Source organism: Herpailurus yagouaroundi, unplaced genomic scaffold, assembly GCF_014898765.1.
Source record: "Herpailurus yagouaroundi ecotype Mexico unplaced genomic scaffold, PumYag 77, whole genome shotgun sequence".
Classification (NCBI taxonomy): domain Eukaryota; kingdom Metazoa; phylum Chordata; class Mammalia; order Carnivora; family Felidae; genus Herpailurus; species Herpailurus yagouaroundi.
In genome coordinates this window covers 18,275,440-18,291,962 of record NW_024412388.1, presented here as the reverse complement: position 1 = coordinate 18,291,962, position 16,523 = coordinate 18,275,440, and the positions used below count along the sequence as shown (strand labels likewise).

General features: G+C 50.1%; 1 protein-coding gene across 2 annotated transcripts in view; it reads right to left on the bottom strand.

Moving 5' to 3' along the window:
• The window catches only part of NIPAL3 (NIPA like domain containing 3), a 50,133-nt gene that overhangs the window by 8,332 nt on the left and 25,278 nt on the right, over nt 1-16,523 (bottom strand). For both annotated transcript variants that reach the window (XM_040465055.1, XM_040465065.1), the window contains exons 3-9: nt 16,061-16,129; nt 14,417-14,588; nt 11,854-11,913; nt 9,146-9,291; nt 5,394-5,490; nt 3,164-3,299; nt 1,026-1,114 (exon numbers count right to left, since the gene is read on the bottom strand). In XM_040465055.1, the coding sequence (XP_040320989.1) occupies nt 1,026-1,114; nt 3,164-3,299; nt 5,394-5,490; nt 9,146-9,291; nt 11,854-11,913; nt 14,417-14,588; nt 16,061-16,129 (769 nt within the window). The remainder of the gene's footprint in view (nt 1-1,025; nt 1,115-3,163; nt 3,300-5,393; nt 5,491-9,145; nt 9,292-11,853; nt 11,914-14,416; nt 14,589-16,060; nt 16,130-16,523) is intronic.

Genomic DNA, 16,523 nt, shown 5'->3' with positions numbered 1-16,523 from the left:
TCGCGTGGCCAGCAGATGGCAGGCCTGCAGGCCCGCTCCTGCACCGGGAGCCACATGGGCCTGGCTGCCCTCACCCGCCTTGCAGCCTGCGTCTGTCTGGACTCATTCTACCTCCCGGGGCTTCATGTTGTGTCCCTGAGCTCCTGAGTCCTGCCCAGCTTCTGACCATGCTGTTGGCTTTTCCTTTCAACCCTGACTGGACCCAAGTTCTGGATCATGACTTAAGTCTGTGCAGCGGGCTCACTTTCTGGCTGCTCTGGGTCAACGCCTCCCGGGATCCCGGGTCCTGCTCTCAGCACAGGCTCTGGCAGGACGCGTGCCTACCTTGTTCCCACCTCTGTGAGCAGGATTTGGCACGCTTGTCTAAAGGGCAGTGCAAAACATCTGGCTTTACGGCCGGGCCTTCCTCAAAGGGAGGCACACTGTTCTTATTGGCCTTATTACCTCGGAGGTTTTCATCTTCGTTGACCCTTAAAAACAAACACACTCTGATATGCTTGCAGCCTCCGAAGCCACCTCAGAAGAAAAAGTAGGGGTGGAGTAGAAGAAAGGGGGCCTGCCAAACTGATGACGGCTTACTCAGCACCTATTACATTACAGATGCTTCATCCGGACATAATCTCTAAAAATTACAGAGAAGAAATCTGTGATCACTTAGTGGAGCTAGCAGATGATGGCAAAAATCGCTGGAGAAACTTTGTGCCAGTTGTACAAAGTACATCTTGTGTGTGTTTCAATTCTAGGACGTGAGTGTTATTCCCATTTTATGAATGTGGAACTGGGGCTCAGAGAGGTTAAGTGATTTTCCTAGGGTCACACGGCTCTGTGTCTGTGCTAGGGTGCAAACCCGGGTCCCTCTGGCCCGAAATCCTGCACTTTCTCTATGACGTCATACACGACTCTGAGAGGTAGAACAAGTCCGCAGAACTGGCCTTTTGAGAGAGGCAGAGCCCCGTCCCTCCACACTGGGCTAATGTCCCTGCTGCGCAGGTGGGAGACAGGAATCTAGCGATCGCCACCCTTACCTGCTGTAATAGCAATGGTAGTGGACAGAATGTAGCCCACGCTGGCAATCAAAGAGGAGTCGTACATCTGTGAGGCTTGACTTAAAAACCTTAAACACAAGAGCACTGTGGTCAGTGGGCATGTCAGGAAGGCTGAGGTGAGAGCTGATGACAGTAGGCTCGGTTTGAAAAATGAAGATGGCACATGAAGGAACATCCCTTGGGTTTACAAAGATGCCACCCCTGTGCCTCTCTCGGTCTGGGGTCCACGCTTTTGTTCCCATTTGTCCCCTGGACAATCCTGTTCCCCACGTGGGCCATGCCTTCCCGGTCTCATACCTCTCTGGCCACAGGGTCCTCGTCACCCGAAACGCCCTTCTCACGCTCCTCCCGTCACTGTCGCCAGCATCCCCACCCCACTAAAAAGAGCCACTTCTGTCCTTGTATATAGTCCAAGAAACTTACAGCACTTAGCACATTCTGCCTATTGCTGTAATTATTAAAAAAAAACTTTTTTAATGTTTATATTTGGGGGGGGGGAGACAGTGCACAAGTGGGGGGAGGGGCAGAGAGAGAGGGAGACAGAATCAGCAGCAGGTTCCAGGCTCTGAGCTGTAGCACAGAGCCCGACATGGGGCTCGAATCCATAAGCCACGAGATGGTGACCTGAGCCGAAGTCGGCCGCTCAACTGACTGAGTTACTCAGGTGCTCCTATAAATTATTTTTTTAAAACAAATTTTCTTCTTAATGCAAAAATAATGTGCTCGCTGCAGTAAGTACGGGAAAGAGAGAGAGAGAAATTAGAATCATTCCTAATCTCTCCATCTAGGATGAACACTCCCTCATCTTGGAATATATTCTTTGTCCATTCTCTGCATAGCATTTAGTTATTACTACCTAGTTGCCTACACCATGACATACATCCCACTCAGTTGTTCTCTTCCGTTAGTGTGGCTGCCCTTCCCCCTACCCCAGGGCTGTGAGTGTCCTGGGGACAGCGACTATTGCTCAGGCCTGTGTGTGCAGACCAGCCCGGCACACAGCGGGCCCTCGGTGGACGTGTGCTGACTGGGTGAGTGAGAAGGGGGAGTGGGCATCGGATTCATCTCTGGAACCGTGGGGTGCTCAGCACAGAGCCTGGCGCTGGGTCGGCTCAGGGGTGATGACCAGAATCTCTGTAGTAGGACTAAAGCCAGTAATAATCCACATAACAGGGGTGCCTGGGTGGCTCAGCGGGTTAAGCATCTGACTCTTGGTTTGCGCTCAGGTCATGATCTCATAGTTCCCTGGGTTCGAGCCCCACTTTGGGCTCCGTGCTGACGGCATGGAGCCTGCTTGGGATTCTCTCTCTCTCTCTCTCTCTCTCTCTCTCTCTCTCTGTCCCTCCCCTGCTCGTTCGCTCTCTCTCAAAATAAATAAATAAACATTTAAAAAATAATCGCCATAATAATAGTCATCATAATCATAAAAGAGGCTGAGATGTTGTGGACATTACTCTGGGGACGGTACTGAGCGCTTTATGCGATTCTCTTAGGTCGGGGCCGTTGTTGTTCTCACTTGTGGACAAGGAATCTGATCCCAGGGAAGCTGAGGGAAAGGCCTGGAGAGGAGAGGCTCTAGGGCCCAACACTCAATCCGGTCCCAGGCCGTCGGGGGCCCTCTGCCGAGCACCGGGTCTCAGACGTGGACAAGGCCCAGGCCTACCCTTAGGACCACCGCTTCTGAGAGAGAAACGATCACCTCGCTCTACGGGGAAGATTTCTTGGGGGTAAGAAATGGCAACTTTCCGTTTTCCACCTAACAGGTGGCTCCTGGGGGCTGCACAGCTTCAAGAGTCCACGAAGCAGACGCCTGCCTGGGAGGAGACGGGAGGCGAGGCTGCCGGTGATCACACATTTCTCCCATTTTGAGGCGGCGGGAAAAACAACGTCCCTTCCGGGCTTCATCTTTCCGGGGGCACAGAGCCCCGCCCCACCACGTGACAGCTCGGCCAATCAGCGACCCCTCTCCCCCCACAGCGGCTGCCTAACCTTGGCTGCAGGCTGTGTGGTGCGATCGTTCTGCCTTCCCTACAGCTTCCGAAACAAAGCAGATCGGGCCCAGCGCCCGGAAGAGACCTGTGTGCAGAGGCCCGGCAGGAAAAGGGTCTGCGACTCACGCGGCTTGGTAGACAGCGGTGGCCACCATGCACACGAACATCACGTAGAAGATGGGGTAGTCGAGCTGCAGGTTCCCCTGGATGGACAGGACCAGCATGCCAGCCACGGCCTTCACCGTCACCACCGTCATTGAGCCTGCGGAAGGTGAACAGGAGGGACGGATGCAGGGAGTCGCCCCCTGAAAGTCAGTTTATGACCCCAAAGGACTTGATGAAAAATATAGAGCACTGGCAGAGCCAACCCAGTGACCGACGTGGCGAGAAGAAGCCGTTTGCCTTGGCTCTCTTACGCCCCTTCCATGAGCTGCCCTATCTGTGCTGCTACGTCCAAGAAGAGAAGGAAGCAGAATACCAACAGGCGTCTCCAAATGTCATTTCCAGACTCCAGCAAGAAAGGGCATTGAGTCTAAGTCTGAACGCGAGTGGCAGCGTTGTGCCTGGAACATGGTAGGAGGTCAAGAGGATCTTTGAATGGATAAATGAACTTCTTTTGAGTATCATTCTCATGGCAATCACAGGGAAAAGAAACATGGTGTGCAAGGAGCTCTATTTTTTTTTTTTTTAATGCTTTTTCACTTGTATTAAAAAAAAAACAAACAAACATTTTGTTAGAGGTCCCTGGATGTTTTGGAATCCTACCCCTATGTGCCTGCACATACTTTTCTGATAATACATGTGTGTGTATTTTAAAGTGATACCCACGTACCACTGTGCTTATATGGTATTTACATTATATAACAGCTGCAGGAGAGATCATTGCTCACCTCACTATGGAGACCACTGCTTTATCCAGTGGTGCAGAAATGACTGCTAAGCCTAAACTGTCCGATCCCCCCCCTCCCCCCCCGCCGGAGGAGGAGTGAAAAGAAACCACTGCCAAGTGTGGGTACAAATGAAGCCCTTTATTCTGGCTGAGGTGCTCCCCTTTCCCATTTTTCTTGGCTTCTGCTCCTTTTCCCTCTTGCTAACAACCCACCACACACAGCGGCTTCTGGGCCCCTCGGCTACCTAGATGACGGTTGTCAAACAGCAGCAGCCAGTGAAGACAGGCACTTTCGTGAGGGTGTCCTTGCTGGTGAGAAGGGGACACAGGGAGAGCAGCCAATGTGCCTTAGGGCCTTCTGGCCTTCCTGCTCATCAGAGGGACCCTGACCTTCCAAACTGCTTTGCAAACAAGATCACCGAGGAAGGGACCGCCACTGTAAGTTACTGCACGGGCAAACCTCTAAGATACGCTCAGTGAGAGACGCCAGTCACAAAAAGCCCCATTATTAGAGGATTCCGTTGATATTGTATACTTCAAACAGGTGAATGTTATGGTGGGTAAATTATATCTCAATAAAGCTGTTTTTAAAAAATCAAAATGCTGCGACCTCGGCCCCTGTGGCCCCTATCTGTGTGGCTGACGGCCTGTGACTGGTGTGGAGGCTCCGTGTGGGAAGGACACGAGGGCGGCAACACGTCTTGGGCACTTGTGCTGGTCTCATCTATCCCTGCTCACCCCCCCCTGAGATTTGGGTGTTCTCCCAGGCCTATTTTTAGAGGACAGTGTGGCTTCAACAGGAGGGAGTCACCTGCCCCAGGCTACAGAGGCCCCAGGGGGTAGCAGGAGGCCCCCCCCCCCCCCTTCTCCTTCCCCTGGAAGTCCGGGCACATCTCACAGCCCGATTAGTATATCACACTCTATGTGGGGTCAGGCCTTGCCCCAGTCTGATTCAGGGGCCATTTCCCACATCACGCCCATCCCTCCCAAAGGAAAGAAAAAACAGGTGACAGAGCAAAATTGATTCCTGCATTTGAATCCAGCACTCCTTCCCAGCCCGACAGGCTTCCATGAAGCCTTAAGGAGGCAGTTGTTGGAGCCTGCCCCACCGCTGACTTCTCTGAAATAAACTCTTACCTCCCTCGCCCTTACCCTGCTGTCTTCTTCTTCACTGTAATCACCACGGCCCAAACTTCTCCAGGATCTATGCATTTGTCTGCTTGTTTATTAACACTTCCTCCCTTTGGAATGGAGGCCTCCCTAGGGCAGGGGTTTGTCTGTCTTGTCCACCGCTGTGGCTCTCTCTCTGGCACCGTTCCTGGCACTTAGGGGACTCTTGGTATTGGAGCAAGGACACTGAACGCAGTCAGCAGAGTGACAGAACTGACGGAAGCCACCTCCACTCGGCAGGGACCTTGTGGTGCTGCCCGATGGTGGCAAAACTCAACCACCCAGACCCCCACTCACCGAGTAAGGCCACGAGGAGAAGGATCACGACGATGTTGTTGGCGTTCTTCTCCTTGTAGAAGTACAGCAGCAAGCAGAACAGAATGATCTCGACAAGCTGTGGAAGTCAGCAGGCGGGGAGGTCAGTGGTGGCCGTGGGTGTGGGCAAGCCTGGGAGGCCCTGCTGGGCTGGGCTGGAGTTGATGCTGCTGGTGTCACTAAAGTCACGGAGTTGGAAGTCATGGAAGGATTCAACTCCTTCAGAGTTGACAGGGAATTGAAGCACCCAGCATTTCCCAAACTCTCCCGTGGAAACGGGAGGGGCTCTGAGTAAACTCTGAGTGAATCTCTACCCTCTGGGTAACACTGATGAGGAGTTTGCTCAGGGCTTTGAGGGGGGTGCGCTGGCCTCACACACGCCCTGTCTTACATGGCCGGGATTCATCAGGCTGAGGTTTCTCCCCACCTCACTGCTCCGTGGGTAACCCCATTAAAACTGAAGGTGGGTCAAAGAGGGAGACACTAGGGGCGCCTGGGTGGCTCAGTTGGTTAAGCAACTGACTTCGACTCAGGTCATGATCTCACAGTTTGTACGTTCGAGCCCCGCATCAGGCTCTATGCTGACAGCTCGGAGCCTAGAGCCTGTTTCAGATTCTGTGCCTCCCCCCTCTCTCTGCCCCTCCCTGTCTCGCACTCTGTCTCTTTCTCAAAAATAAATAAACATAAAAAAAAGTTTTAAAAAATAAATGAAAAAGAAAAAAGAGGGAGACACTGTTCACTGAGGAGAAGAGCTCTTTGGTTGAAGTAGAACCTTTGGCTTAAGTATACGTGCCTCTGTCCCCTAACCAAACCTTCAATGTGCGCGGCTTGGTGGGGTCGAAAGAAAGGACATTTGGAGTCAGCGAGGCCCAAGTTTGAAATTGGATCTGCTTCTACAATGGTTGTGTGGCCGTGGGCAAGTCACTTAATATCTCTAAGCCTCGATTACCTCATCTGTGAAATAGGGATTACGATTCTTACTTTGTAAGGCCATAATCATCGCTAACGCGTAACGAACTCATAAAGGCGCCAGGCACTTTGTAAACACTGTGTCTAGACTAAGGTCGTTAAATCAGCACAGTAATTCTGTGAAGTAGGCACTGTCACAGTGCTAGCTAATGAAATGGCAGAGCCGGGATCCGAACCTGGGCAGTCTGGCTCCAGGGCCCGTGCACTTTCCCACTAGGCTACGCTGCCCGGATGCGAGAGGCCCAGGGCCTAGGGTGTAGAAGGCACTCATAAAAAGCAACGCAGAAACATTAACGGGCATTTCGAAAAATTTTTAAATTCCTCAAAATTGGAGACCATAAAAAAAAAAAAACCAAAACCCCAGCTGTTTTCATTTTCCTGTTTCTTCCTGCCTTTGTTGCAGTGAATACATATTTTATCTACTTGTCATCACAGTCAGCGCAGTTTTGTCCTGGGCTGTTTTTAGTTACCAAAAACAACTCTCGTATTTTCTGAAGTTGTCATAATTATCTTTAATTGCCGCAACATACACCATCAAGCAGATGCAGTTGCTCATCAACATTGCTAACCATCGTGCGTGCTCTCAGGGGGCCCGGTTTTCTAGCCATTCTTCACGAGGCTTAAATGCGTGCTGGCATAGGCTTGGTGCTGCTGCGTACGTGACCTTGAGTCCTGGGAGCATGTCTCCTCTCTTCCTTTCTTTTTTTTACCGAAGTATAGTTGACACACCACATCACGTTAGTGTCCAGCGACTGGACAACTCTATCAACTCTGTATATCATGCTCTGCTCACAAGTGCACCTGCCGTCAGTCTCACGTGCACCATGTCTGGCACACAGCAGATACTCCATGAATGTTGACCGAATCGGGCCACATCTCTCTAGCTGGCAGTGTTAGGTCACAACAGAGACGTACTCACGTCAGGGGACTGAAATCTATCAGCGGGAGGGAGAGGGGGCAGGGGCAAAGGCAGGGAAATAAACAGCTCCCATCAAGGAGAGGTCAAGGCCAGGTACCCCACTAGAGAGACACCCCTTGAGTGAGCCAGTTCGAGGCATGCTGGAGACCGGGGCCTGCACAGCCCTATGAGCTGCCCTAACGTTACCTTTCACTCATTCTAATGCTAAGATCTCCTATGGGTGGGGTTTTCTGCCATTTTTTGTGAATATACAATGTATGGACTAGCACGTCAACATGCTAATAAGCATGTGCAGCTGAACCAAAGTGCCTGAGAAACAGAAAATGCATCAGTTCCTTAATGTGCCCAGCTCCCTGCCCTTGTCCTCCAGCACACTGCATAAAAGCTTCCTGCCCTAACCCCACGGGGAGACAGTGCTTTGAGAGCTATCTCCCTGTCTCCTTACTTGTGACAAGTAATAAAAGGTCTTTGCTTTCAACACTTTCTCGGGTTGTGTTCAATTGGATGCACCCCAAGCAGCGACCCCTTGCGTTCGGTTACAGCGGCAATGCCTTGGAGACACAAGGAGACAAACAGAGTAGGTCACTGGGCATCTGCCAAGGGCTGGATGATTGCCGCACCACCTCACGTCCCCCAACCACCAGCCCCGGGCCAGTGACTCCCACCAAGCTTACACAGAAGGAGGCAGAGCTTCCGGTTAGGTGACCTGGCCAAGGTCACACAGCGCATGACAGATTCAAGCCCAGGACTCCCTAAGAGAAAACTGTGTTCTGGGGTTAAGCTTTTCCTGAAGAGGGGTGTTCTTTGGCTCTGTCCTGCCAGAGACAGGGTGTGGAGAAATGGCAGTCTCCACGCCCACCAGCTACACGCTGGGGCTGGCTGACGGTAGGGAGATGAAACAGTCCCAATCTGGGGGACATCTATTCTCTGCCTTGGGAGCAAACTAAGGAAAAAGGACGTTTCAGGCCTGTAGAGCAGTCCCAGGCTGCTTGTGTCAGAGGAAAAACAGTCAACACCTTCATCAGCGGGCCGTGGCGAAGGAAGGTGGTCTGTGAAGCCAGGCAGGCCCGACTTCGAATCCAGCTCTGCCCTCGTGGGACTCTGAGCAGTCAGCTAACCTCCCGACGCGTCAGTTTTCTCCTCCATAAAATGGGGAGAAAAACCTTATAGGGTTCTGGGAGAATTTGAGATGATACGCAAGAAAGTGTTTAGCTCAGTGCCTGCCTGGCATAGAACAGGAATATATACCGGCAGCTTATTAAATACCTTACATGCTTCCTCAGTTTATTTGTAGACCTAACGTGGGACGTAATCGGGGCTAGGGGTTTAAGAGACAGTTTCCAGTGTCTCTGGAGTCTCTATTAGCTTCCAGCAGCTGTGTGATACTGGGAAAAAATAAATAGGTAACATTTCTATGACTGTTTAAAATGTTAAGTGTTTTTCTTACCTTAAAAGTCTTAAATGATCACTGGAGAAATTTTGGATGATGCATTAAGACACAGGTGAAGTGAACACTCAATCCTAATTCCAGCTCTCGGAGACAATTATAGATAGAGTTTCTGTTTCTCCGTCTAGTCCTTCACATATACATTGTACACACACACCTACACTATCTCTAAAAACTAAAATTATTGTATTATATGTGCAGATTTAGACATTACCCAGGATATGAGTGAAAAAGGCATTTCCCATGGAGTACATCCTTGCCACAAGCACGGTCTTTGGTGCTGTGAAATACGTCATGATTCACTTGAATCCCCTATTGCTGGATATTCAGGTGCCCGGGGTCTAGGACTTGATGCTCCCTCCTGCCATCTTGGGTGGAAGGCACAATGGCTTCTCTTACCATGTACAAGAGAAAAGGCCAGCTCACGAGGTGCCTGGTGATGTTCTCGCCTGTCATCTTCTCGTGACTGTTGGGTGCGAATGTCACCAGCAAGTAGGTGCCCACGATGGCCAAACCGCAGCCAACAAAGGACAAGACGTAGCGCCCTGCAGAGAAAGGGAGGCTGTCACAGGGCTGGCTGCAGGTTGGGCCTCAGGCCAGCATGTGCTTCTGGTACCTGCTGTTGTTGTTGTTGTTTTTGGTTTTTCTTATCTTCCTTATTGTTATTTAAAAAAAAAATTTTTTTTTAATGTTTATTTATTTTTGAGACAGAGAGAGACAGAGCATGAACGGGGGAGGGTCAGAGAGAGGGAGACACAGAATCTGAAACAGGCTCTGGGCTCTGAGCTGTCAGCACAGAGCCCGACGCGGGGCTCCAACTCACGGACCGCGAGATCATGACCTGAGCTGAAGTTGGACACTTAACCGACTGAGCCACCCAGGCACCCCTTCCTTATTGTTATTTAAAAAAAATAACATGTAATGTTGAAAACATTTTAGTGAGGTGGGGCATGTATACAAAAAAGTGCCCGATGAATTCTCACAAAGTGAACACACCCACGTAACCAGCACCCAGATCAAGAAAGGGAACGTTAGCAGGACCCCAACATCCTCCCTTGTGTCTCCTTTGAATCACTAGACCGTGGCCTCGGGAGAAAACTTTGACTTCTAACAGGTGCCGACAGTTTGCCTGGTTTTGTACTCTATCTACGTGGGCTCACACACTATGTTTCCTTGTGTTTGGGTTCGTGCAACATTAAGGTTTGGGAGCTCGTGAGATTCATCTGTATCCTGGTGTGGGGTGTAGGGCTGTACGGTGTATCCATTCTGCGGCTGATGGGTGTTTGAGGGCTCTCCAGTTGTTGGGTGATAACAAATAACCAGCTAGGAACATCCTTGAGCGTGTCATTTGGAAAACATATCGTCCGTATTTCTTCTTGGGTTTAGTAAAACAAGGAGTGCCGATTCCCTGGTCAGGGGATACACCGATGGTCAGCCCAGTAGTTACTGTCAAACGGTCTCCCAAACTGGTCGCACCAATTGCCACTCCCACTGGGAGAGTATTAGAGTAAGACTGCCTCTTTTTTTTCCTTCCTGATAGCCATTCTGATAATGCACCGTGGTTTTAATGGGCATGTTACAGGGGGGAACATTTGAAAGCTCGGATCACTTTATGGGCAACATAAAAAACCAAACGTAACAAAACCTCACAAGCAAACCTACAGAGCCTACCATGTACCTTTTGAAAATGACCTTATCCTTTCCCGTCGGCTGGTTAACCTAATCCCGAGAGATCGGTCCAAATACTGTCAATATTCTATTCCACAGACCTGTCAGAGGTTGTTAGAGGGGTGGGGAGTCTCCTGCCTCTTCCCCTGGGTCCTGTCACACTCCAGTTGCACCCTGGGGATTTTGTGAAAAACCTCTGGAAGTCCAGCCCAGACCCAGGCAAGCTTTGAAAAGGGCTGTGAGTTCTGACCTATGCCTGGTTACCACAGGCCTCTGGATTTTTGTGGGATGGAACTAACTATAGATTTCATTCCATTGTCTCCCAAAAAAATGTGATACCACATCACATGTCTTTAATTTTCATTCTAGGCCTCATAAGGTGCTCAAAAACCAGTTGTTCATTTGTTCAATGAATGAATGAGCCACGGTTAAATTCAATAATGAGTTCTGTGCTAAGATATACAAGTCTGTTGTCTTAAGTTTTCTTCAGGCAGGGAAAGGTCTTACTTAGCTCCATGCCTGTGGTGAACAGCACAGGTCTAGCACTGGGAGAATATTTGCTGAATTTAATGGAACTTTATGCAGGACAGCCATGTACAGTTGTATAAATTGCTCACTGCCTAAGAGCACCTAGCTGAAGAGGTGATGAGGGCTAAAATCTAGCCCATGCTCTGCTCACCAGGTCATGTACCCATAGACCTACAGACGTCCAGAGGGGCCAACTTTTTCCAATTTACATAGGGCACTGCCTGGACTAGCGTGTCTCTTATACCAGGACCACCTAGAGTGAGCCTGGAAGGGACATAAAACTCTACACTGGTCTCAGAACCAGTCCAGCTACCCCTGGACCCTTCCTCTGTCATCGGGGCTCTACCTCAGATCACTCTGAGCAAAAGACTCTTGGCATCGTATGTTTGCTGAGCAGTGTCAGATTCTTTTCTTTTTCAAGCCTTCTGGCCCTGTCTTGCTCTTATCCAGCCCCGACGATTCGGAACAGTTGTTCCCCAAACTTGGCCACGTGAGCAAGTTCATTTGGCGGCACGCTCTAATCTGGTTTGTAGAAGCAATAAAGCATAACTTGTGACCTCTTGTCTTTGACCTCCATGTTTGTTTCCCATTGCTTTAGAACTCATTTAGGGAAAGAGGGTGCCTTTTATCAGGCCTCCTAAAATCCCAACAATAGATGCTCAGTAAATATAGATTGAGTGGAATGAATGAAAGCCCTTTTTAAAAAGTCTCGCAGATGATTTTGTGGTGCAGCCAGATTTGGGAACCACTGATTAAAAAACCCAGCTCTCAGGAGCCTGATGAGGGTAGAATATAGAAGCAGAGAAGGGAGCAGGAGACAGATGATCTCTAAATTGGGGTGAGCTGGCTTTATAATGAACAAACGGCACAAGCGTAACATTAAGAACGGGGACTCAAATCAGTGAACTTACTCAGGAAGTCTTTAGGTTTCCATTTTTCTTTGATGAATATGATTCCTATGATGGCGCTAGCTATAAAAAAAAAAAAAAATAAGTAAAAGCACAGGGAAAAGAAAATTGAGGTTGCCATCAGCCCAACGGAGTCCCTTTGCCCAGGGCCTGGGGTTGACTCGTTTGCCTTGGAACTTGGTACTCCTTGGTACCTCTCCCTCATGCTCCCCTCCCCAAAACTCAGTCCTTCTGGTTCCTCTGTTATTCCATCTCGGAAAGGGAGGCTCCCCTCTGAGCCTTCCTGAGGATTTCCCACAGGCCCAGGAGCGCTGGTGTTGAGTACCTGCAGTGTGACAGGTGATTTGCACAAGTTGTTTCTGGCACATCTACCCTCCGAGGTGGGTGCTATTATTCCCATCTGAAAAACGGGACACTGAGGCTACGAGAGGTGAAGGACCCACTCAGGACTGTGCAGCTGGGAAGGGCTGTCGGAGGCCAGGGCTCCTGCTCCTTCCACTGCCATGACTACCTCTGACACTTTGCCCTGGTTCTTCTCTCTCCCTCTCCAACTTGCAGGTTACTGCTCGGAAGGGTGGGGCTGGCATTCACCGTGAACAGACCTGGGTGGCCATTCTCAGCGCTGCCTCTTCTGGCTGTGTACCGGTGGGTAAGTCACTACATGGGAGTCTCAGTCTGGATTCAGCTCACACCAGCTCGCTGCTCGTTAAATATGCAGGAAGCCACTGTGGTTTCAGGCACGGTGGGCTGTGAAATCAGCCATGGTGGGGGTGTTTGCTCCATATAAATTGGAATTCCTTCCCCCCACTTCCGCATCCTCCTTTTCCTTCTCTCATTTTCTCTCTCTGAATGTTGCTTCATCAGCATACCAATGAAAATACCTACTTCTCTGAGTTATAAGGGCAATTAAATGAGATAATACATGTAGATAATTTGTTACACAGTAAGTGCTCAATAACTGAGCTATTATTACTATTAAAGTGCCTGGAATAGTGACTGTTAAGTAATAGGTGCCCAAGAAACTGTAGTTATTATTTTAATGTTTATTTATTTTTAACATTATTTTTTACTGGGTGACTTAAGAAGCTCTGAGAGCCCCTTACTTTCTAGTGGCTGATACCTGAGAAGCCATCATTACAATTCAGATTCTTATTGTTAAGAATTTGATTATTGAATTACTAAATTATTAAAATTCAAAGGCAAATATTTAAAGCACTTGGTCACCTATGTCTCATTCTGAGTAAAGGTTCTGAAGTCCTTTTCAGGTCAGCAATGGGCAGAAGACAAACGTCAATACCCGTAGGGGCTGTGTAATAAAATAAACATAGAAAGTGGGCCAGCTTAGACGACAAGGCAAGGCAAGGACTGGGGTGACCTCTGCCACAACTAAAGGCATTCAGGTTATATTTTATTTTTTAAATGCTTATTTATTTATTTTGAGAGAGAGAGAGAGAAAGAGGGAAAGGGAGGGAGGGAGAGAGGGAGGGAGGGAGGGAGGGAGAGAGAGAATCCTACACAGGCTCCATGATGTCAATTCAGAGCACTACCAGGGCTCAATCTCACCAACCATGAGATCATGACCTGAGCCGAAATCAAGAGTCAGATGCTTAACTGACTGAGCCACCCAGCCGCCCCCAGATTATATTTTAGAACAATACTGTGTGAGAAAGGAACAGAGCGTGTGTGAACACCTCAAGTGTCTCGTGGGCTTGGCTTGAGTGTCTTTTTCTTTTATCTTTTCATTGGCTCAAATGTTCTGAAACCCTGGCTCAGTGATTACAAAAATGACAGAAAAATGGCATGTGAGAAAATGAACAATATATTTTTTTGTTTATTTATTTTGAGGGAGACAGTGAGTGAGTGGGGGAGGGAGGGAGAGAGAGGGAGAGAGAGAGAATCCCAAGCAGGCTCCACGTTGTCAGAGCAGAGCCCGACGCAGGCCTCAAACTCATGAACCATGAGGAGATCATGGAGGAGAACCATCAGGAGATCATGACCTGAGCCGAGATCAAGAGTCGGACGCTTAACCGACTGAGCCACCCAGGCGCCCCGAGAAAGTGAACAATGTTTTAAAGATGGTATCAGTTGATGTAAAAAGATCAGAGAATAAGTTGAATGTGCAGTTTTTAGAGGTGTGAGACACCTGAACCCTATGAAAGCTTGGATTATCTTGATGAAAGGGTCCAAGTTTCTACCTTCCTTCTTCAGTGGAAATAAATGGCAATTCTGATACACTTTCTGAATCATTTTTAAGCAGATTAGGGAGCCAGACAGCCCCCCATCTATCTATACCCCAGGCCCGCCACTCACTAGCTGTTGTGATTTGGAGGAAGGAACTTCACCGCTCAGTGCCCCCGTTTCTGTAAAATGGGGATAATGACAGTACCTCAAAAAGGAGGATTAGAAGGATTAGTATCTGTAAAGTGCTAAATGCAGGGCCGGTGTGTATGAAGCCCTTTGTAAGTGTTAGCTATGTGGCCAAGCAAAACGGTGTTTTGTTTCACTAGGACGGTGCAGGCGCAGGCAGGTGGGTCCCAGGGGAGTGGTGCAGGGAGCCCGGGCTTACCAATCACGGAGACGGCGCTGAGGGGCACGATCAGTGACAGCGGAGCGAAGGCATAGGAGGCGAACACACCCAGCTCGCCCAGCAGCATCAGGAACAGGCCCAGCCACCATGTTTTGGTCTTGAAGTAGGCCCGGGGATCCTTGGAGCCTGCCAGGCGGATGTGGCAGTACTTCTAGAAATCCGAGAAAGAATGTGACTTGCCCAGATGTTTGGGGAGAGATGCTGCGATGTATGTATCCTAAGTCTACCCCCTCCCCCCGCCCCCACCTTTTCATTTAGGAAGGTTTGTCAGGTTCTGGAGTCCTTGTTCAGAGGGGAGGCAAGCAGTAGGGCTCTCAATACCCGACTGTCACTCTAAGACAGAAGTTCTCAAACTGGCTGGAAAGCCTCAAAAACTCCCGGGGAAGTTCTGAAAATATAAACATCTCGACCTCAGGGGAGGTGTGGGGGAGGCCTGGAAAGGTGCATTTCTTTTTTTTTTTTTTTTTTTTTAATTTTTTTTTTTTTAACATTTATTCATTTTTGAGACAGAGAGAGAGACAGAGCATGAACAGGGGAGGAGCAGAGAGAGAGGGAGACACAGAATCGGAAGCAGGCTCCAGCTCTGAGCTGTCAGCACAGAGCCCGACGCGGGGCTCGAACTCACAGACTGCGAGATCATGACCTGAGCTGAAGTCGGACGCCCAACCGACCGAGCCACCCAGGTGCCCCAAGGAAAGGTGCATTTCTAATGCACGTCACAGTCTGGAGTGGGAGCCGTGGTCTAGGACCCCCATGTTAGCCCGGCCTTGGCCTGAGTGTCTCCCTCTAACTGCAATGCCCAGGACTCCTCATGGGCACCTCGGGGTGCCTGCTCGGCCCTCACTCCCTTCTGTAGACGCGCTGGGGCAGCCCCGGGGGTATCCGTGGACGCTGCCTTCCCTTGGTTGGATACTTGGCCCAAGTATGGCCAACAGCCTTTGTTCTGGAAGTGCAGGCTCGGGGCAGAGAAAGTGGGGTGGTGACTGAAGAGAGCCAGGCAGACTTAGAGGACCACGGGGCTCCTTAGGGGGGACCGTGAGGCGGGCTCCAGAGAAGCAGATGTGGAGGCAGGGATGCCGGTCTGTAGAAAGAAGAGCCTGAACCAAACAAGTGGCTACGAGACCAAAAACACACAGAAACACTCCCGCACACACGTGTGCGTGGGAGCCGAGATGTACCCGGTGCCCATGTGTGTTCATGTCCCTGCTCCGGGTTCACCGCAGCTAGAAGCTGAGTAAGCACTGGCAGAGCGGAGCCAGCCCGTGTGCTGTGGGACGTATCCTGTCCATGGGTGTCCCCAAAGCAACCTCCGAGGCAGGGCTTGGGAGCAGGTAGCTGCTTGCCAGCTTGGATGGGCCAAGGGGGCCGGCTTCCAGAGCAGCTGCTCCAGGGCCCCCAGGGATTCTAAGTAATGGTGAGTGCTGTCATCAGAGCGGAGGGGTGATGGGGGGGATGACATGGGGGCGAAGAAGATTCTGGAACAACCCACAAGATATTGTAGGCCCAGCCCAGGAATGGAGTAGACAGCGTCCCACGGTGAGGAGGCAGCAGGGTCCACACCAGACGCCCCGGCTGATCAGAGCTGTGTCTCCACTGTAGACGGTGCTGGTGACTGACACTTACCTGCAGGTTAAGCGCGATGCTGACCACAAGGTGCCCGAAAATGGCCAAAAGGGCGCCGATCAGGTTTTCCTGTAAGGAAAATTCACAGGAGCAGATGTGAGCTGGGTCGAAGCTAAAGGGCCCCAGGGCACATCTGAGGTCCCACTGTTTGCTGTCCCCAAACCAAACCAGGAAAACATCTGCCACAAAGCCACACCCCTGACCTTCTATTGGAGTTTTACTACTCATGGTCAACGCGGCTGCTTTGCTGGTTTACAAAACACTGCCCTGAGCCGGATACTTCCAGAAAGCAACGTCCTTTGTCCACCGGTCATAAAGACCTGGTAAGGCCTAAATCTGCTCTGCTATTCCCTTAATGGGTCGACTCCCCGCAGTCTTGTGCAGGAAAGCAACATCAGAAATCAGAATTTACAAGCGAAACAAAGGCAGGAATACAATTTGCCATTTTATCAGTGGATTTGTC